Source organism: Myripristis murdjan, chromosome 6 (genome assembly GCF_902150065.1).
Source record: "Myripristis murdjan chromosome 6, fMyrMur1.1, whole genome shotgun sequence".
NCBI classification, from domain to species: Eukaryota; Metazoa; Chordata; class Actinopteri; order Holocentriformes; family Holocentridae; genus Myripristis; species Myripristis murdjan.
The window spans coordinates 13,837,913-13,860,507 of NC_043985.1; the positions used below are offsets into that span (position 1 = coordinate 13,837,913).

Consider the following 22,595-nt stretch of genomic DNA (forward strand, 5'->3'; position numbering starts at 1 on the left):
TAAGAAAATAGGCCACCGCAACCCCGAAGAAAATTACACTGATTGGTGAAATAGATGTATAAAACGAATAGGGCGAGAATAGAAATGCCTGATGTTATGTAGAATTATCAGCATCATTAGACCCGTTGCACTTGAATTGTAGAAACTGAGCAAGTGAACTTCACTGAGCTGATTCAAATGAAGAGAACACGCATAAAGCGGAGATAGCTTTTTTACATTTTCAATTGCTCTATTTTGTGAATCAATTATCCTAATGTAATCTCGAAGTCTGAATATTTCACAGAGTTTCTGCATTCCTGACATTCTTACTCCAGGAAGGGGATGAAATCTGGAGGGTATTTTGGCAACAAATGGAGATGGGGTTTAAGATACACAGAATATTTGAATGAGACAGGATTATTTCATAAAATTTAGAATTTAGAATAGAATTACTGTGATTATGATGATGATTATTATGACGACGATGATGGTTATTATCATGACGATGATGGTGATGACGACGGCGATGATGATGATGATGATGATGATTATTATCATTATTATGTAAAGCAATATAGAGATATCGCCCATACTACGCACTCCGGTACAGTAGGTGGCAGTCGGCATTTACCAGAAGGTGGCAGCACCTTTTTTTTCCGGCGAAGAAAAGCCGCACATAACTCCATACAGGAACACCAGTGGATGTGTGTTGTGGTTGTTACATTATATGTACAGGTCCAGTGAAGTTTTGGCTTATTATTTGCTTTTTGTTATTTTACTCAGTGTTACAGTGAAAGGTGTTAATCTTGATTTATGACTAGTGAGAGCAATCCAAATCGCTGTTTGGTAAGTGAGTTACACTTTGATCTGCTGGTGTGCCATCGTAGCTTAAATCGTGTACTTGTCCAGTGGTTGTTCATGACATTCCTAATGTTTATGTGCAAACGTATGTGTTTCCAAGGCCTGGGCAAGATTTGACTCAAAGGGCTCAAATTCTGACTTCTGATATTTAATTATGCACAGAGGCTGTTGATTACGCATTGCATTATGGGTAGCAGTCGTGGTCAGTGAGGATACGCTGTTATGGTGCAGAATTGTCCAACTTTCTGCCCCCAGTGTGTAATCACATTGTTAATGGTTGAATTAATTGTCTATTTCCTATCCATGTTTGGCACAATAGTGTCAGGGATGATTTGGGATGGAGTACCACATAGTGAATGTCAGCTGCACTGACTTTAAAATCACGTAGGTGAGTATTTGATCTAAGTTAACCTTCCCATCAAGAAGGCAGTGCAGGGTGGTACTGACTGTCACAAGTTTTGTGACACTACTGTGCTGCATTTGATGAATTCTCCTGGACAACTAGGATGAATCCACCATCATACCTCATATTGACTGGGCCACTCTTTTCCTCTTTATAGGGTTGCTCCAGTATAGCAGTCAGGAAATCAAAACCATTTTGGCCTGCTCCTAAACAAGTAAGTGGAAATAACTGCATTTTGATTTACAAGCTATTGTAATTTTGCCTAGTTTGGCTCACATTCACCCATTCACACACACATTCCCACACTGATGGCATAGGCTACGATGCAAGGTGCCAAGCTGTCCATCAGTAGTGGTTAGGACTTCAGTGTCTTGCTCAAGGGCATTTTGACACACTTTCCAGAGGAGCTGGGGATCGCGCCAAGAGCCCACCAATTACCATACATATATGTGCAGAGAGACAGAAAGAGAGAGAGAGAGTTACTTAAGAAAACAATTTCACTTTGAACATTAAAGGGTATTTACTCAAACCAAGTCATGCTACTCACTTGGTATAACCCTACAATAAGGCTGTAATGTACGCTCCAGTTCTGTTTCACTCAGGCTTTGCCCTCAGACTGGGCTTGACAAAGCTTTGGAAGAAAGTGCCATCACCACTCATCAACACTGGGAGTCCTGCAATTACTGGATGGTAGTAGATACTAGATACAGTCTTTTGCTAGTTTGTGACTTTGCAGGTCATGCACCCATGCATTTGTTAACTGCATGTGACTTAACATTTTTAAACTGTTCACACCATACTCATCAAACACAAAATAGGAGCGTTGGTGCACATTATTGGAGGCACCACTTTGGCAGCACCACCCTGTACATTTTTGCTTTGCACTTTTTTGTACATAAGTGATCAAAAAAGCTGATAAATCTGTTGATTAGCATACCAATTACACGAGCTGAATGTAAACAAACAAACAAACAAAATTTAAAAAAAATATGCTACACCCCAACAATAGTGACACAGTCCCTCCGTGTAGCATACTTTTGGCTGACAACATGACATCGCTTCCCAAGCTCTATTGGATTAACCACAGATATGCTTGATGTAGCAAACTGAAATTTGTATGCACATGCTTAATCAGTGGGAGCCTATTCAAACGTATGGGTACAATGCCTATGGGCTAGAGTAGTAGTTCCCAAACCAGCCCTCTGCAGGTTTTTGTTCCAGCTTTACTCTTGCACATGTGACCCAATTTAGGCTCACACGTCTTCATGCATGCCCTGTTCAGCTAGATCTGTTTCAACCAATAAGCATGAAGCCTTCATATGGTTCAGGTGTGAAAGAGTCGAACTGAAACAAAAACCTGCAGAACAGGGAGTCTTTTAGGACTGATTTTAGAGCCACTTGGATAGAGCACTTCACTCATCATACACTTTTCTTCAACTCGTTGATGACAGCACTATCAAGTATGACATCGTCAGGTTGACTACTGAAGTATTACCTGCCGTGGATTGATCACAGTCGTCAGTCCTCGCCAGTAGTATTTCAAGTGCCTCTGCCCTCAATGTGCTGTGGATTGTGCTGTAGATTTACTGCAGTCTTTGGATTGCTGTGTTCTGCCAATGATGAGGCGCCAGCAAGCAACTGCCAGCAACGCTTTGACCGTATATGGATGATGCCATCACCCTGCAATTTGACAGCAATGAGCTGGCTCCCTCAAGGCGTGCTACTCTGCTCGTTCAATGAACCCCCATTGCTGGCCTGCCCCTGCTCAGCTCAAGATGAGCCATGGTGGTCCACAACAAGAAAGGCCATGTCTCTTCTGTGTCTATAGCGCAGACCTCTCGCCCCTCCATCGCTCACTCCTCCATCATTCTTTTTTTTTTTTGTTTTTTTTTTTTTGTTTCAAGAATGCACAGCAACACATTTGTTTTGGTATCACTTGGAGTGCTCTTTTCAGCCAGCTGGTTTCCAAAATGACAGAACTGTTTTCTGTTGTAGCACTGCTACTGTGTCAACTAAACTAACTTCGTACTAAATGTCGCTGGCATTTTTGGCTAAGGCAATCTGTCTGCTATAAAGGCTGGGGTCTCATTCACCAGTATCTTCCCAATTTTTTTTTTTTTTTTGGTTCTTGCAAAAGGTCTTGAGAAAAGTTTACATCAGATTCATGACCTGATTCTTAAACCATGGAATTGCTTGAATCCCATTGTGCTCATAAATTGAAACCATGTGCTAGTAGATCCTAATTAGCATAGATGAATTCCTCTGCCAATCCCCACAGTACCTTTACTTCATTCTGAAGTGCACAAACAAGTCAGTTCTAAAATGTGCGTAAGCATACTCGAATGTGCTTAGTTTCTGTTCTTACCTAAGAACAAACCCTAAATAAGCAGACATTGGTGAATGTCAGAATATGTGAAAATTGTGTTAGTGGGTTCTAAGAAATTTCTTTTAAAGAGTGTTGGTGAATGAGGCCCATTATAATTTGTAAGGTAATTGCTCTGACTGTGGGGTTTGCTCCACATTATAAAGTCTACAAATTGAATCCTCTCTCGATTCCTGTTCAGATCCCTGTGATTTAAAATTATAGGCCATGTTGCCTGTTGTACATAACTGCACAAGCTACCTCAGAGCTATACTTTGAACATATAGGTCTTTTGGGGTGCTCTGACCAACATTCTCTATTACATTGCAGTGGCATACCGACGACCTCAAAGATCTATTCGAGAGGCATATGAAGAGCGCTTCCCAGCAAGAGAGGTAAGGGAAGAATACGGCCAAATGTATTAGTTTGTCTGAGCAAGAACAGCTGGTTAGTTAGAAATGCAGGATAGAAAGTTGCTGTTTTGGCCTGTAGCAAAGCCTGTTAGAGGGCTGTGGCCATTCTCATTGAACAGTTGATGGTTACATATGTTGGGTTGAAACTGAATTTAGACAGTAATTGAATTTGAGCTGGACTATGTCTTCGTTACATGGTTTGACTGCTTACCCTCCTGCCAATTCGAAATGTAACACAAATAAAGGAGAAGTATTCACAGAGACCATGGTATATTCATTCTGTATTTGAGCTGTACCTGTATAGTTGGAAACTAATGGTATTTGTCAATTGTTCCCATTTAGATTTACAGATCTAAATTGGGTTAGCCTTTTTTGAAGAGACCGATAAACTCAAGTATAAAATATTATGATGCTTTTTCTCAGGACTTTAACTTGTGGCGATGGTGTTATTTCAGATGCCAGTTCAGAGAGTTGTCAATATTGTTGAAAAGAGGTCCATGATGACTCGGCCGGAGGTGGAATATGATAGAAGATACGATGACGACCAGTGGTATGGTGGCTCTCGAAGTAGCCAGGATGCAAGAGAATACCGTGGCGAAGGCACATATTCATCCAGCGACCATGGATACAGACATTCTTCACCCACAGTAAATGTATGACAACCTTGATAGTCATGGTTTTAAAAATGTTTTCTTTTGAAGGTTTGACAGATGTACAACTAAATCATGACACCTACAACATACCTACAGGCCTTCAACATGTCATAATGTGAGTTTATGGCTGAAACTGACCTATAAAATGGCAAAGGCCATTTGTTTGATTATTAGGATCTTGTAGGTCTAGTAGGGCTGATATCTTTGCTGTCTCCAAGAATAAAATTTCACAATTATAATACATTCCAATTAGTTTAGTTCTAATTTTGATTTTCTTTTCAGGAGGATCCCTACTACCATAGTTCAAGTAGAGATTATGGTCATTTAAGGCGTCATGTGGAGATAAGGTAATTCATGTTGATTATTTTATTTCAGTGTGTGTTCAGTTTGAATTCACTTTTTTTTTCTGTATCCTCATGATGTCAAGTTGTTTGTTGCTCAAGATGTTTCCCTCCTTCACTAAATTCATATGCTCAATGTAATACTGGAACTGGACTCCAGGTGGAGACAGAGTCCTCTTTTTTGTATCCCAGACATGCTTTGCCTGGTTGAATTTCAGTGACTGCTACAGGTTGTTGCTGGGGCTGCATTCTGTTTCACTAAAGACTCAAGTTTATAAGTGATGAAGAACATTTCATCACATTGTAAGTCATACATAAGTTTTAGTCAGGAAGTATGGTTTTGGGAAATAACTTTTGTTTCACCTATCTGCTGTTATACTGCCTTCAAGACTTACACTATGAACTGAGCAGCTAGATCACAGGACATTAGGGCTGTACCCAACTCACAGTTTCCACTCAGTCGGCTTTTCAACTCTTTTTCGACTCTTCATTGTCTTTGTAAACCCCTATTCCCCACCTTAGATGACTTATGTGGTACAGTATTTGTTTGTCCGCTTTGCAAGCAATGGATAGTGGTCCTCAATTTTTCTCCACCAGCTCAGTTGGCAGCATCTGCTTCTGTTTGGCATTGTAGGCATGGCTTCGTGTCACACATTTGCATATGACGTTTTCATGTTTATTATGGGCAGAGTGGCTTCAGTGCCGTCCTGTGCAATTCACCAGTTGATTAATTCAGTTAATTCCGCATCTACCAGTTCTAAAAGAATATATAATATAATATAATATAATATAATAATAATATTTTTCCATTCCCTGTGGCAGTATATTCCCAGTGCAATATGTCTTGTTTTATTGTGATATTGCAATGCCCAGAAATTATTAGATAAAAAAACAACCTCTTTGACTCCACCCTCTGAGTCGGCTGTGGAGGTCTATGACTGAATACTCGACTCTCCCGACTTTTAGCAGGCAGCCCTACAGGGCATCACCCTATATTGCCAAGACAACCATGTCACCTAGCCAGGTCACCATGCCGACAGTTCATGAGGCAAGGCTTCCTTCCCAGGAGTCACACCAGGCTTGGTATGGGGACAAAGGGCACCAGTGTCTACTCACTGAGCCCAGGAGCCTGCCACCCCTATAGGAAAAACAGATGGGCCACTCCCCCTCTAGTCACTGACATCCACTCACTCCTCTTATTTTCTGAGCAGCCTGTGCCTCTCCTCTCTGTCCATCTGTATCATCACTGCATTAAAGTTAAAGTGACTCTTATCATGGCTATAAGATTTCAATTTCAAACTCAAACACTATCGGCTTTATTAAGGGTGAAAAGGTTTGTGTTCAGACGTAAGCTCCTCTGGTCAACAGTGGTCTCTCCTCTGCCATCTTAACTCAGAGGTCACATGGGTAGAAAAACTTTGAGGGGTCTCACTTGCACAAGGTGTCAAAATGGCCATGTGGAGAAAAGCCCAGGAATGAAACAAACAGCCCTTCTCCCGCACTCAGTATGCTCTCCACTCTAGCATGAGGCAGAGGCATAGCCCTCCTGCTTGTTGTGTGGCCCTAGCAGTGCTCACTCACTCGTGACTCTTCTGTGTTGTTGTTTGTCAAATGCCTGACCATTTTTGAGAAGTGTTTGATTTGTGCCTATATAATTTGTTTGTTTTTGAAGAAAGTATGTAACTGCTTCTTTTTTTTTTCTCCATGGCCCTGTCATGTTCGTTTTGCAGGAGCACTGGAATACTGCAACGGTGGCAATTAAGTTTATTTGGCAAATGGCAAGCTGAGCCATGGCTACTTCAAACAGGCCAACAGTCGTAAAAGCTTGAGGCCTTGTTAGGCCTGCTCTTTGTTTGGGATGTGGCTTAAGTTCAGACAGAGGTCATGACAACCAGGTGCCATTGGGTCATTTATACCTCTGGCTCTATAGCATGTTGTTTGGGCAAAGGCTTTCACAGTCAGGAAAATCATAGGGACCAGGAACATAAACAATGGTGTGTTGAGCACATATACTAGGCCTATCACTAAATTAAATGCCCAGAAATCTGGAAACATTAGATTTTTTCACTTGCTGTTGCTTTATGACTTCTGTTCCCATATGTAGCCAAGAATATGGTTTTGCTGACATAATTTTTAATGAAAAAAAAAAAAATAGCCAGATGTCCAAGAGAAATGCATTTTATTCTGTAAAATCAGCTAAGAATGTATCAGACCCAGGCAGAAGTAAGGTTGGGTGTTAGAAACTAGTACTCCCATCTGCACCTATCTGTTGCATGCCATGGTGTTGTTGGTAACGTGGTAGCATAGAAAGTGTTTTTTGACAGCGTACTTGGACTAGGGATGCACGATAATGTTGGCACATCATTGCTATTGGCCAATATCTGCTTTACCATCATCCCGAAATGGAAATTTCTGCTGATATGACATGCTGGTATGTGAAACAGATTGAATTTGCCCTGGCTGTGGCTATTGTCAGGACTGGCCCAGGGAGAGCTTGATCCAAGCCTGTCTAAGTTGAAGTAATTTTCTCATTTTACCTAGTGAATGTGAACATTTTCATGGGATGAGACTTGATGTTCTCTGAAATTAGGTGGGAAAAAATCAGTGCATACATTGGTATCAGCATTGGCAGTTGGCCAAAAGAGTTGTAAAATATCAGTGTATTGGATCCTGGCAAAAAAAAAAAAAAATCAATATAGTGCATCCGTGACTTGGACATGTTATTGTGTGTTTTGGTACTGTTTGGGTTGTCAAATGTCAGAGCTGCCTTAAGCCTTTTGTCAATGCTTTCTGAGAGGTGACACAATGTATGTGGAAACTTTGTGCATGGCGTCCAGCTCGGCAGATGTATAGCTCAGTTGATGTTGACACCTACAGTGCATTCAGAAAGTATTCAGACCCCCTTCAATTTTGTTATGTTGCAGCCTGATGCTACAATCTTTTAAATTCATTTTTTTCTCTCATTAATCTGCACTCAGTACCCCATAATGACAAAGTGAAAACAGAATTTTAGAAATTTTTGCAAATTTATTAAAAAGGAAAAACTGAAATATCACATAGACATAACTATTCGGACCCTTTGCAACAACACTTGAAATTTAGCTCAGGTGCCTCCCATTTCTCTTGATTGTTGCTGAGATGTTTCTACACCTTGATTAGAGTCCACCTGTGGTAAATTAAATTGACTGGACATGATTTGGAAAGGCAAACCCCTCTCTATAGAAGGCCTCACAGTTGACAATGCATATTAGAGCAAAAACCAAACCATGAGGTCAAAGGAACTGCCTGCAGAGCTCACAGACAGGATTGTTGCAAAGCACAAATCTGGGGAAGGCTACAAAAAATGTCTGCTGCACTGAAGGTTCCCAAGAGCATAGTGGCCTCCACAATTCTCAAATGGAAGACGTTTGCAACAACTGGGACTCTTCCAAGAGCTGGTCGCCCGGCCAAACTGAGCCATTGTGGGAGAGGGCCTTAGTAAGAAAGGTTACCAAGAATCCGATGGTCACTCTGACCTGAGACCCTGTGTGGACAAAGTTCCAGAAGGACAACCATCACTATGGCCCTCCACCGATCTGGGCTTTATGGCAGAGAGGTCAGATGGAAGCCTCTCCTCAGTGCAAAACACATGAAAGCATGGTGGTGGCAGCATCATGCTGGTCAGGCTAGAGGTAAAGCTGAATGGAGCAAAGTGCAGAGATATCCTCGATGAAAACTTGTTCCACAGCGCTCAGGACCTCAGACTAGGCCAAAGGTCCACCTTCCAACATGACAATGACCCTAAGCACACAGCCAAGACAACACAGGAGTGGCCTAGGGACAACTCTGTGAATGTCCTAGAGTGGTCCAGCCAGAACCCTGATTTGAATCCTATCCAACATCTCTGGAGAGACCTGAAAATGGCTGTACACCGACGGTCCCCATCCAACTCGATCGAGCTTGAGAGTATTTGCAAAGAAAAATGGCAGAAAATCCTCCAATCCAGGTGTGCAAAGCTTGTTGCATCATACCCAAAAAGGCTGTAATTGCTACCAAAGGTGCTTCAACTAAGTACTGAGTAAAGGGTCTGAATACTTACGTCAATGTGATATTTCAATTTTTTTCATTTTAATAAATTTCTACATTTCTGTTTTCACTTTGTCATTATAGGGTACTGAGTGTAGATTAATGAGGGAAAAAATGAATTTAAACGATTGTAGCATCAGGCTGCAACATAACAAAAGTGAAAAAGTGAAGGGGGTCTGAATACTTTCTGAATGCACTGTATGTGATGTACCTGTTGCTGTATCCATAAACCCTGCAACACATTGTATTTCCATAATGGAATGAAAATTGTTCGCCTTTTCCTAATATTAAATAAGTGTAACTGTGTGTGATGCACATCAGTCTCTTCCGAATCTCATAAATAATGACTATGCCGAAATCTGTCTATGTATTTTATGATTTCAGGAACAGTGACAGAGGCGGCCACCATTTTCGCAATAGAGGTCGTGGGTCAGCCCCTCCCATGAGGTCAGACAGAAGAGACCATAAGTTAATGCCACCACTTCCATATCCAGACCGAGGGTATAATTTTCTGTTATACATTTTCTCTACAGTGTTTTTTCTATACAGGACAGTCACCAGAGTGTAACATATTATTTTCTTATTTACATTAAAGCACATGTATTATAGACTACCGTTTCCAAATGACAGCATGACACTAATGTTAAATACTGTATAACAGTAGTGACAGCAGAGATTCATGTATAACCTTGTACACTGCAGGGTTGTTTTTTTCCTGAAATCATGTACAGTAGGACAGTCTTAAAAAAGGCATGAAAGCAAGCCTTGTTATTGAGGCAACGTTTTCCCTGTAGCTTATATCAAGGACACTGCCTTCTGCCCTACTAGTACAAAGAATGTAAAATACACAGCATAGTTGCACATATTATATTTTAGTTCTCCTACAGTGAAATCCCATTTTGTTCAGCACATCTGGCTAGCTGATCCACTTCTCCACCTCAAGGCATCATGTACATGATAGACATTAATATGTCTAGATCAGTGTATTGATATTATTCACACATTACACTTAATTCTATGGTGGGCCATTGCTATTTGTAAATGCAGTGTGCATTGCAAACTTCATTCCATTCCATATACTGAAGTTTATTAATCAGTAATCAGAATATTCTTAATACAAAGCAGGAGCCTAGTGGACTGGGAATGTAATGTAAATAATACCTTGGATCTAGAGTGCATGTTCGGAGAATTGATAAATTGAATTGAAAATTGATGTGGGTCATTTTTGGAGCAAGTGAAAAATTATGAACCAGATGCAATGGAACCAACAGCGAACCAGGCCTATTAATTAGAAGCAGACGTTTTTTTTCCCCCTGAACTTTCAAGCAAAAGTTGAAACTGCGTTAGCTAAAACTTGAGTGTGAAAATACACCAGCCTTATCAGCCTTTAATCACCAAGTAGGCCTGCACTAGAAAAGAGTGTCCCATCTCCTTCTGATTGAGATCCCAAGATTTCTTCTTTTTGCCAGTTGTAGTTTTGGTGCCATGTATGTAGACTTCATTTGCCACAGGTACCAACATATTTAAACTTAAGAGTGAACTACAAACTGTCTGCTAAACAACAGCAAAGGAGAGCCCTGTCCTGAGAAAGTTGGACTCAACATCTGATCGCTTTCTTCTCTTGTTGGTGTAAGCAGTCACAGACCGGCTGGACTAGTATACTTTGGTGCATTTTGTGTCTAATGATGTCACATTATATGATTTCTGGATATTGAACACATTTGTCAGTTACCTCTCATTGCCTTTTGGGGCTGTAAGCATTGCCTAGTGCAGGTTTGTGTAAGATTTCAAGCTGAGGTCAACTACAGGTTTTTTGTCAGGAAAGAATTAACCAAGCAACCTGCCACTCATTTTATTTGGATTTTCAGAATGTAGGTTTTGATTTCAATCCTTTTTTTTTTTTTTTTTTTTTTTTTTTTAGATGTGACAAGTCATTCTTGCCTTGTCACTAGTACAACCTTTATACAAAGCAATTAGGAGTTTTTTTCAACGACATTTACATCAGCAGACTTTCTGCATATTCACCTGTAGAGTAAGTGGTGTCAAAATCTTCCAACCCCTCTGAAATCTAGTACATTCCTGATGTTCCTCCACAGCAGTCTCAAAGAGGTTGATTTATTGGTCACATCTGTCACATTAGGATAAATGGATGGTAGCTAGATTTTAGACCAGTGTAAAAGCGTTGTTGTTGGCACCGTACACACTGATGTGCATTGTCTAGAGGACTGTGACTCATGTACTTTAGGGAGATTTGATGATCCATTGAGCTCATTAATGTTTTTTGTTTTTGTAGTGAGGACCATGATGACTACAGGCGGAGAGAGCCCTATGCCTCTGCTCGGGACCGTTCTCCTTTGAGGAGGGAGCCACACATAACTCTTCGTGCAGGATCAAACACCAGCAGTAAGAGCGAGTCCCCTGACAGGGACAAAAGCTACACCTACCAGCAGCTCCAGCAAAGGCGTAAATGCTTAGTCTTATATGGATCTGTCGTTATATATGGATATATCATTTTATAACAGCAGATTTAGTATAATCTGTTACATATGGTGAATTCACAGCTCATGTGTTTATACCACCTGCCAATGCTTCTACATGTTATTTTCCAGGGTATGAGGACATGTGTGGCCCTAACACGAGTCTTGGTAAGCTTATAGACAACAGCATTTTACATGTACTTGGTGGTTAATGCTGCTTCTGTCTTGTTCCAGCTTCCACCTTTGCTTTCTAGTCTCCCATACAGAACTAGCAAAAATGGACCCAGCCATGTGACCTTCTGCCCAAATGGACAGTATGTGTCTCTGAAGCCCCTGACTCAATGATTGGCTGCAGAGCATGAAACCTGAGAGAATGGCTAATGAGACTGTAATAGTAGAGCTGTTAGTTTCCTTATGTTTAACCATAAATGGCATCAGTAAAAAGTAATTTGCAAAAATGCAACGTTTGAAATTGCAGGTATCACTTTTTTTCTGCTTTAATAAATGTACCGATGGTTTTCTTGTGTTACTGAGGCATGTAATTATATGTCTAAAAGAATTAAGCCATTCTGAGTGAAGCATCTGGTTTCAGAGGTGGTGTGCTGTGTGAGGGGTCAGGGTGTGCTGGAACACGTTAAGATGTTAATTGCACTCGCACCACGCACACTGTTAAGAGGCTGGGAAAAGGATAGCCTTGGTTTATTGAGGTGGTTTGGCTTTTGATACAGGCTTTGACCTTTTTCTTCAGTGAGAAAGTAGTTTATGCACCGCGTTAACAGATGTCTTCAAAATCACCATGCATCCACCATTTTACACGCTTTCTGTTCTTTTGTGACTTTTCACAGGCTCGAGAACTTTAATTAGCAAAGGTGAACCAATGAAATTTATGCATTCACATTTGTTTTTGATGTGACCTGAGATGGGCCGTATTATTAGGCTCAGGGTAAAGAGACTGGACATAAATTAAGTCAGTGCTTTGATTTCTAACATGCATAAACATATTAATGTTCTGGAGGCTTAGCTCCATTTTGTAACTCGCTTTGAAGATGCAATAAAACAGTGAGAAAACAGTTGTCCCTCCCACCTCCACCCCCATCTGGAACGCTAATTAGGCCAGCACATCAAAGTACACAGAAGGAGGGTTTTGGTGATAAGGAGTACACACCAGGCTTTGTCATAGACATGGAGGCACTGTACAGAATCTTTTCACAAAATGTTGTGTAATGTGATAATGTGTGATGCTGTAAAACTCTGTTATGCCTAGGCAATCTTAAATATTGATCACAAGTATTTGTAAGCACTTTAATTAGAGAAAGATTAAAGAAAACCAATTACATAAAAGTCTTGAAGCACAATAACAGTATTTTGACAAGTACCTCATCTCTCTGTTGCCTTAATCAGAGATCAAACCTCAGGATGTTGTATTATATCTTTTGCGTTTATTTTTGGTAATATATTTTGTTCTATTTAATATCTAATCAGCTTTCATTATATAAAATGAAAGACCTTATTAAAACCTCAATCATTAACACTTAAAACAGTAAAAATACTATGCTAAGCTCATAAGTAGGGTGTTTCTTCTCTGAAATTTGGCAGTAGTGTCATATTGCCTCAGTGGCAGTGCTCCCTTTCATTCCTCTGAGATACTGTATTGTGACACAAAGGAGAAATGGGATCTAAGTCACAGGTGAAAATAAAAATCAGGGCCAGCATGCCACTTTTATCTAATACCGTGACATTCTGAGATTTCAAGGTTTCTTTGTTGTTTTTGAAGGTAAAGCCCCTGTCAAGGCAAAAATGTCATGTACGCAGTTCTTATCCTTCACCTATTACTTTTTATCCAGATTGAAATGTTGCACCAAAATCCATAGTGATAAATGTGTCACGACACTTTAAATCCTAATAATAAATGGGCATCAAAGGATTGAATGAAATCCAGTGAATAAGCTGGCTGCAGCATTCCAGTTGCTCACGGCTGACATATGCCCTCGTTAATGCTCCTGATAGGGGCTCTAACTCAGACTATTGTGTCAAGATACATCCAGTACTGGCCATCCGTCATTTCTCAGTGCAACTGCAGTGGCAGCACAGCATGCCCAGTATGCTCGATAAGAAAAGAATGCAGCCTGTGTGCCTATTAACCAGCTGCCTGTTTGCCTGCTACCTCAGAGTTGGGCACTGCAGGCTGTTAGTCTGCTCAGCTGACTTCTTTGTAATGCAAAGTTAAATACAGTATACTTTTTTTTCAGATAATACTCCAATTGCATAACTCTGATTAAGAGTAGAATAACTGAACAAGGCAATGAGTTTTGGTTAATGGTGGTCAGGCAGGACTCCATTTTTGCTCTATTAGACGTTAACAACTTTGAATATGAAAATCTGCATTTTCTATGCTGTTCATTTCATTTGCATGGGCTCCACAGTCTCTGCTTCTCTTTGATTTGCATTTCATGAACATCTGCTATTATGAATCTGACACTAGCTATTTGAATTACTTGCTTTGCTATTTCTCTACAGGTTGTGTTTGTGTACCTAGTAGTAGTATAATACTGCTTGTGTAAGTTTTTCCTTACCAGACAAATTTATGTTCTGTTGAAGATGGTAAGAACAGTCAAAATGTGTTCGTGACATTTTATTTTATTTTATCTATATGTAGATAAGACTTTTGGCAGCCACAAATTTAGGGTGCATGAGTATTTCATGAGTACTTCACATTGACTGCTGGCTGTGGAACTACCTCAGAGTTTCACAACCTGAGAGCCCCGTAGTTAGTAAGGGAGAAAAAAAATCATAAGTCTGAGTGTTTTTAATTTTACCTTGGCTCAGCTTCATCGCCATGGGAGATTCCTTAAATAAAAACAAACATCTTAAACTTGGTCATATTTGTGTTTTATAGACATGTTGGAGCCAGCAGAGCACAATATTTCAATTTAGCAACACTAACTTCTAGACCACTATTGTGAGGGAGGCAAGAGTATAAAATAAACAGCAATTTATACTATTCAGCTGCCTCATAGCATCTTATCCTGTCTGTACAGTGATAAGTGAGTGCTTAGTGGCTCTTTGTAAAAAGTAAATAATTGTTCCCCTGTGTGTTTTTAATACAGAGAAAAATTAAATAAAAGAAAGCTGTGGTGGCACTGATGCATTCTTTAGTTTATGCTCTTAAAAAATGTCTCCCACTGTTCAGCATCTTTTTTTTTTTTTTTTTTTTGTCATAAGCATCTGAGTGTGATTGTCTGCTGGTTGGTTTACCTTTTTTTTCCATTTCCATTGCTCATTGCTCTGTCTCCACAGATAAGCCCAGTGTGCCAGTTGGTCACACGTCCAATGACTCTGTGGAGGGGTCGCCACACAGCTCAGCATCATCAAAGGTAGGACCACCATCTGAGGGCATTCTCAATTAATATTGCCGTCACATAAATGTAGTTTACTCGGATATAATTACATTGGTGTCTACTGTTTTAACAGCTGGAAAAATCTGTTAACGTTAACAGTTCGGAGTTTTAACGGAATACCAGTAGTGCCAGCGATTAAACTGTGACTTCATAAAAGCACCCTCTTTCCATTTCCTAATCACAACCACACCTTTGGAAACACAAACGTATTACCCAGCATGGTAAATGAAATTTGCCACAGATTATTGTTTTTATGTGATTCATTGTAGTGACCACAACACACGGCATGCAGTTCATGTGCATTCAAGTCTCCTCTTTCTTGTGGTTTGACATGAGCATGCTGAATGAGCAAATGTTCATTAAATCAATCCCACTTCCTCTGATGGAAGGGCGACAGTCTCAGTGAGGACTTTGTAAGTGGGGAGTAATGAGGTTGTTAGCTTACAATGATAATGGAACCGTAAACTCACTTTTTTCAGCTGTTAACCAGTGTTCTTGAAATTTTATGATGGAACATATCCACCCTGTTTATAATCTTAACAATAAATCACCGCTTTTTTCTGTATTTTCCACGCAAATTCTGGCTCACATTTACCACCAGCCTTTCTGCCTTATCTAAGCACGGCGTAACAGCAAAGCTCCACCATCCGTGTGCCATTTGTACAGCAAAGCACAAAGAACGAAGCACAGCAAAGTGCCAGCTTGCTTCACTGACAATGTTGCTGTGATTTGAACACAAAAGAAATGGCTTTTTCTGTTTTGTTGGCAGTTTGTTTAATGACTAACAGTGCAAATGCTCAGGCTGCAATATACAGATGGGTGATGAATCAAAGGAAAATCCTGTATAAATGAGTGGAGAAACATAGTGGTGTGGCCTGAGCATATATATTGTTGAAAAGTGTTTTTTTTTTTTTTTTTTTTTTTCTGAAAGCATTTTTTTCCATGTGTTCACAAATTGTTTACCAGTCTCTAACTTGGAAGTGCTGTCTTAAGGCCCTAAACTACAAGGCATGTAGTTCTGGTCAAAGTTCAGCTTACAGAGAATGGTTTATTGTTGATATGCTGCATGTGTCATGAGACATGTGCAAACCAAGAGCACAACAGCAATTAAAGAGTAAAGAGGGCTTTATTCAACTTTGCAACTGACTTTGAAATCAGAACCAGTTTCTAAACCAGGTGACCTGAACACTAACCCTTAACCTTTGGCCTGGCAGGAAAAAAACCCTGCATCTCCAGCAGTGTTGCAGGAGGTGGTGGCTGCCAGCACAGACCCAAAGCTGACACCAGAGGAAGACTTCAAGGCCCGCCGGGCGCAGGCAATTGCGGGTAAAGCTCTGGAAATTGAAACGGTAATGAGATTTGCACCATCTAACTCCCCCACTGCCTTAAATGCTCCACTCTGCTGGCTATGTGTTGACTTTGCCAAAACATAACCTCTCTGTATTGTTTGATAAATCTAAATCCTTAGGATTGGTGGCTCTCTAAATATTTTGTGGCCTGGTGCACAAAATAATTGAGAAACATGCCTTTTATTTTTCGATGGAGACAAGCAAGATGATGATGAGTCAGCAGAAAAGCCCTAAGCACTTCAGTTTGTGATACTTAACATGCTTGCGATTTGGATTTGCCCTGCGCTTCCACCCCTTCAACACACTGCGCTACAGTACTACTTATCTGTTCCCGTTAAAGCAGGGCAGGAATTGCCCTGCAGGATGCAGGCGGCCCACCCACAGTGTGGTACGTCTCTTGGCATTAGCACACACATGCTTACCCTGCCATTTCCAACCAGTCTAGAGCCGTGGTGAGAGGTGGGAGTCTCTACTGCGTCTTTACTGTAACATCTGCCCCAGGCACAGCTAAACATACACTTGTCCTTCACTGCTGTGGAAGGCTAAGCTGACTGGTCCAAGTAGTGGGTTATTGTTCGAGCAGGATCTGGCGTGGGGTTAGACCTTCACAGACAGATTTAGAGTGACAGCTCGCCTCCACACTGTGAAAGAAGCCTGCCACACACAACCAAAATCCTACTGTTCTCTGTTTCATTTTAATTATTTCAGTAGGATTCTTTCCACTGTGACTGAACAACATAATCCAGATATGCGTTACTGTGAGGATTTGACTGCTTCGGTGGGGAGTGAGCATAGTTCACTGTGCCACTGGGTAGGCCAAGAGCTTGCTGTCATTCAGCATTTCTGTGGTTGTTTCAGAGTTTATAAGAAGAAACCAGGAAACCCAAATATGAATTATGCCCTGACACAATAAACATTTTTTTCTTGGATACTGCTGGATTACATTCAGATTGTTAATTAATGTCATCTCAGGTGTCATAAATATGCAAGTGTGCTGTAAACCTCATTCTCTTTGTGTGTGATGCCACAGGTGACCAGTGAAGCAGCTGATGTGTTACTTTTTAATCAGGCAGGGGATTAGACATAAAAGGAACTGGAACATATAAAACAGTAAGAACAACATGTAAATCAGAAAATAGACTTTCAAAACTTAGTGCTTAAGTGCCTGGTAGTGATTTTCAGAGAAGTCATTCATCATCTCAATCAGAGCAAATGAAACATATCCACTTCAGCTATTAGGCCCTCCAACGAGAGGTCCGGTTTGCAGCTTGAGTGATTAAAATGACTCTTTTAATATCCCCTAATGTGTACCAGCCCTCAAGTCATTACCCCACTTCCCTTATTACGCAGGCCCCCTGCCTGCATCAGCACTCATTTGAACAGAGCCCCACTAAATGTCCATGTGAGAGCTTAGATGTATAATCTCTCTCATACTCCTAACACGCGCCCCTCCTCCACCCGATATCCCAACACACAAGCACACACTACTGTCTGTGCCCTCATAATTTGGACCTCCACAAACATCTGATTTGGGTAAAAGCCCTCTCAAAGGCTCCCAGTGATGCTGTCTTTCTAGGGCTCCAGCCCGTCCTGTGTGGCCCTGCAGTATCAGGCTTTGGGATCAGTCCACGGCTCCCACTGTAGGAAAAGAACTTAGGCAGAACCTCCCTGCAACCTTTTCTCACAGCACACAGAGCATGCTCAGGTCAAAGGCTCCCTTCCTGTTTGTTCAAGTAACAAGGGAGCGATTTTGAGAGAATGGCAGTCTGTTTGAAGATACTCCACGATTCCTCTGTATTTTAATAAAAGTGGAGTGGCGCTCTTCATTTCACACAAATGTACATGTGCATAGTCATGACCATTTGCACTCATGATAGCTCACAGTCTTCTAAACTCCAGTACTATCAAGGGAAATCTTAATTTGAGTTCATAGTTCATTACAAGGCCTCTAAGCCATGCTTTCCCTTCTCCTACTTTGAAGCTTTAAAGTGTATGAAACCGTGTTTATGGGACATAATGAAGTGAAAATGTAATCAGTGTCAACAAAGGATGTAGCTTGGGAAAGGCTTAGGAAATGTTTTGTTTTGAAAGATGGCAAACATAATCAGCCCTAAGTGATTAGAGGGGTGCTGGGTTGTGGGACATACACCATATGCTTTTGTCTCATTTAAACCACGTTTCCTCTCACATCCTCAAACCTGGAACCAATTTTTGCTTCTCTATAGCAATGCTCGGTTAATGAGAATAATTTACAAAGGAGAAATTTGCATTTACAAGGAAATGTGGAAAGCTACCTGACCTTACAGTTGTAAGGTTGCATGGCGTAAAGGTTCAGACTAGCTTCAGAGGGCTTGACAGCATGCATTTAGGCAGAGAAACAAGCCTGTGTTGTTGGAAGAAGTTGACCCTGGGCTTAGTTGGCCACACGTGTCGTGAGTCTCTCACTTCCCTGTGGTCGGCAGTGAAGACTATCATTATGTGGGGCCGTGAATTCGCTTGACATGATCTGCAGACATTAAAGCATCAGTCTAAGTCCAAACATCTCCCACAGTCGGGGATATTTCTGTCAGTGTTGTCGTCATTCTTATGGTTTGCTCCACTTTTTTCCCCAATGTGTGCACAATAGACAATGTTGTGGTATAGTTTCTCGAAGCTTTCAGAAAATGGAATAGCAATACTTAAATTTGTGTGAAGACTGTCTTGTGTCTGTTGTCTCGCTGTAGCCTAGAGCCATAATATTGGATACATGAATACAACTTTGCATCTTTTTGTCCTTGCAACTGGAGCACAACTGTGTTCTGACCTATGTAGTATAGAATGTGGGCTAGGGATGCGGGAATGAACAGATAGCTGCGTGCCAACTATCTGAACATGCTGTAGCCAGTCAGCAGGGGTATTATCAGGATGGTAGAGAGAGACAGAGAGAGAGAGAGAGAGAGAATGCAGGAGAACTTCAGACATCTAGGGGCTGGAGGCACTGCAGTTTTTAACTTACTTTTAATTAGCAGGTAGGGCAAAAAAAAAGGGAGACCAGACATTCTCCCCACAGAGAAAAATGGTGGAGTGTATGTTTATTTTAACCTTACTTAGCCCCCTCCAGTCCCAGTCTCACACGCACACTTTGTGTTCATTAATTGCACAATGCAGTTTAGCCCTGGTAAATTTTGATAGCTCATCAAACATGAAATCTGTTTTTTTTTTTTTTTTTTTTGCTCAAGTGTGGTGAACTTTTTCCATCCTTATTGTTCTAAGTTAAATGTCAGATTATTGTTGTCCTCCTGTTCTTGACCTTTCCCAGTTGTTGGAATCTTGGTCCACCCAACTTAACAACCTAATTTCCAGAGTTTGATGTAAGAGAGCACGCTTTCAAAGTTACCAAAGCTGATAGTTTCATATTTAGGACACTGGATAGACAAAATCCCACAAAATTGTCATTTTACAACTCTATTTAACCAGGAAACCTCATTGAGATTAAAAATGTAATTTACAAGAGCATCCTGGCCAAGACAGGCAGCAGCTCAGCTAACAGGGTTGCAGCCATATTAACAATAAAAATAGGAAATAAATTACAGAATCATAAAATATCAAAAATAATTATCAGCCGTCATCAATCATCAACTTCATGGATCATAGAGAGCCATTATGAATAAGTCAAAACATCTGCGGCAAGATGTGCCTGCCTCCAAATCATCAATCATTAATAACTATATTATACTACATATATTTTACAGAATGGCATTGGTCTTTCTTTTTTCTCTCTCTATCAAATAAAGACATTCCTACACCTTACCTTATCAAGTACAGTATCATGTTGCAGACACTTGTTTGGAACCATCCAGAGGCATCAAAACATTGTTGTCATTTTGTCTTTTGGTTGATATTCAATGGCTTTACCAGTGCTCTTGTGATCAGCACACAACATAATGGGTACATGATCATGAGTTAGCCTAGGTATGCATGATGTTGAAGTAACAACATTTGTGGTTTTAAATTTCCCCACAATTGACAGGATCCAGGAATATAGCCCTTTTACCGGTTAACCTCACATCCTACTCAAGGCTAGACGCTGATTCAAATTGACAGGCAGTTTGTTTCTTGATGCTTCCAACATTATCAAAGCTGATAATGTTTTTTATTTATTTTAAGACAGAGACAGACAATAGTAGATCTGTTAGTGTCATTTTATTTTGCTCCATAACAGTGGAATTTGCAGTCCCGATCCCTAAAATGGCGTTGTGGTCTGTACATGACACAGTTACACCTCTAAGGAAGCTGGAGCCATTTGATTAAATCACTGCTTTGTGGAAGTAGGCCAGATCTCTTGCCACTTAAGTGAAGTTGATGTGAAGAATGGCTGTTTTCCATCTGACAAAGTGATTACATTCAACTGCTCCCAAAATGGAAAGCTTTGTCCACTGGAAGTACGAGACAAATATCTCAAAGATAACACAATAAGTGTATTTTGTAGGTGTTTTCATCAGTGTCCTAGCACACATTATTTGCATTTTTATCTTAGTGAAAAATAGACTACATGTATGAAGTCATGGCAGCACTGTTTGAGTTCTTATTTGTAGTGGCTAACACAGTTCAGTCTTCATGGTTGATTTAAGTTACAGAAAAGCATGCTGCCTGCCCCAGTGAACTCTTATGCAAGGAAGAGGTGAGCTGGGCAGGATTAGCTGAACCCTCAAGGACCCCGCTGTCCCAGACTGCTCCTTGACTGTAGGGCCACTTGATAGGTTGGTGTGAAAGTTAGGCCAGACCTTGCCCTCTAGGAGGCATCAATGCAGGGCCCCACATTGAGCCTGTTCCCCCCAAGTGATAAAGGTCTTGTGAGCTTGCACCTGGGACACTAATAAAGAGGTTAACAGCCGTTTTGGGCTGGCAGTAAAATCTGGGCTGGATGTGAGAGCTTGTTACAATGTGGTGTGAAAGAACGCTGTAGTCCCACAAATGTACTCTGACACTTCAGCCCCCTTTTGTTTCGGACAAACACACACTTGCATGGGCTCGCACACACACGCATTCACACACCTGTTTCGTGAAATGCTCCTATTTGCCTGAAATGGGTTCACTGAGTTCACAGTTAGGTGTCGGTATTATGAGACCTGGGACCCAAAACTGTGCAGATTCAATCAAATTGGTGCACAAAGTTGAAGAATTGAAGCATGTGTTTTTGTTTTTTTTTTACCCATAAACCCTGCTTATATGGTGTTCACACATTTTATAAACCTCAGTCATCATCAAACTTCACAAGTGTAATGCCCACTCTGAAAATTAACCATAAATGGATGTCAACACACCCTTGCTTCATCTGGTTTGGACACAAATGTCTATCATCATCATGGGTCAGAAAATCAGACTTGTGCTCTTCATAGTCTTGCTTTGGCAGCATCCTCTTACGATATCAAAGCAGCCACTGTATTATTACATAAAAAAAAACACTATGCTCTTCTAATGCTTTGCTACTTGCAGCAAAAAGGATGTTAACACATATCTGTAAATGCTATTCTAAAATGGTGTGGGGATTTGCTAGCCCACAGAGGTGTGCTGAAAAGACAGAGCCAGAGCAAATTCCTTCAATATGTTTCTTCTCTTTGCCACATTGCCAAATTTATGCTTAGTTCAGCTCATCGATGCAGTATTAAGTATGCATTGAGGTGTGAGCATTCTCAGAGTTTGTTTTTTTTTAATAAATTATTTGTTTTTTGTGCAAAGTGGTATATACAATATTTATGTGCACACAGCATGTCAATATTTGCGTTGTAGGCTCTTATGGGGAAAAAATCCTTTTTATAAGAATGTGCTTAAATTTAGCATGATGAATATTAGTGAGATTATTGCTGTGTTTTGTTTATTTACAGCTGTACAGACAGGACTGTGAGACATTTGGCACAGTGGTGAACATGTTGGTGGCCAAAGAGCCCAGTTTGGACAAACTGCTGCAAGCCCCTCTAAAGGAGATCCTGTTGGAGATAAAGCAGCGTTGCCTAGATGATCTCAGGCACTTCATCGTTGAGCTGGACCACATCATACAGCAGCCTGAGGCTCCAGTGTGATCAAGAAGTTGCCAGAAATGACCATCTTAACATAATATTGATATGACATGGTATGACATGGTATGACATTTACCGGTAAGATGGGGTAAATTTCTAAGAGCAAGTGACAGTATAATTAAGTCAGACAAACACTCCACTGGTTTTGATGTCACTTGATTAAAGGTCAGTTCATATATTGGAAATGCGTGTTTTACTACCATGGGCAGTTTTTTACTTAAAGACTGATTTTAACATT

General features: G+C 40.6%; 1 protein-coding gene across 1 annotated transcript; it reads left to right on the top strand.

Moving 5' to 3' along the window:
* The first annotated feature begins 654 nt into the window (after positions 1–654).
* On the top strand, positions 655–22,374 carry LOC115360316 (periphilin-1). The gene is made up of 11 exons (XM_030053162.1): positions 655–825; positions 1,401–1,457; positions 3,936–4,000; positions 4,474–4,671; positions 4,954–5,018; positions 9,462–9,578; positions 11,371–11,540; positions 11,687–11,722; positions 14,852–14,928; positions 16,167–16,301; positions 22,166–22,374. Coding segments are annotated over exons 2-11 (1,059 nt in total). The 5' UTR covers positions 655–825; positions 1,401–1,456; the 3' UTR covers positions 22,361–22,374.
* Positions 22,375–22,595: the final 221 nt, after the last annotated feature.

Excerpts from the sequence above, each read along its gene's own strand:
- LOC115360316 (XM_030053162.1), top strand. Across the intron at positions 5,019-9,461 it reads AGGCGTCATGTGGAGATAAG|GAACAGTGACAGAGGCGGCC; the intron begins GTAATTCATGTT and ends TTATGATTTCAG. Across the intron at positions 9,579-11,370 it reads CTTCCATATCCAGACCGAGG|TGAGGACCATGATGACTACA; the intron begins GTATAATTTTCT and ends TTGTTTTTGTAG.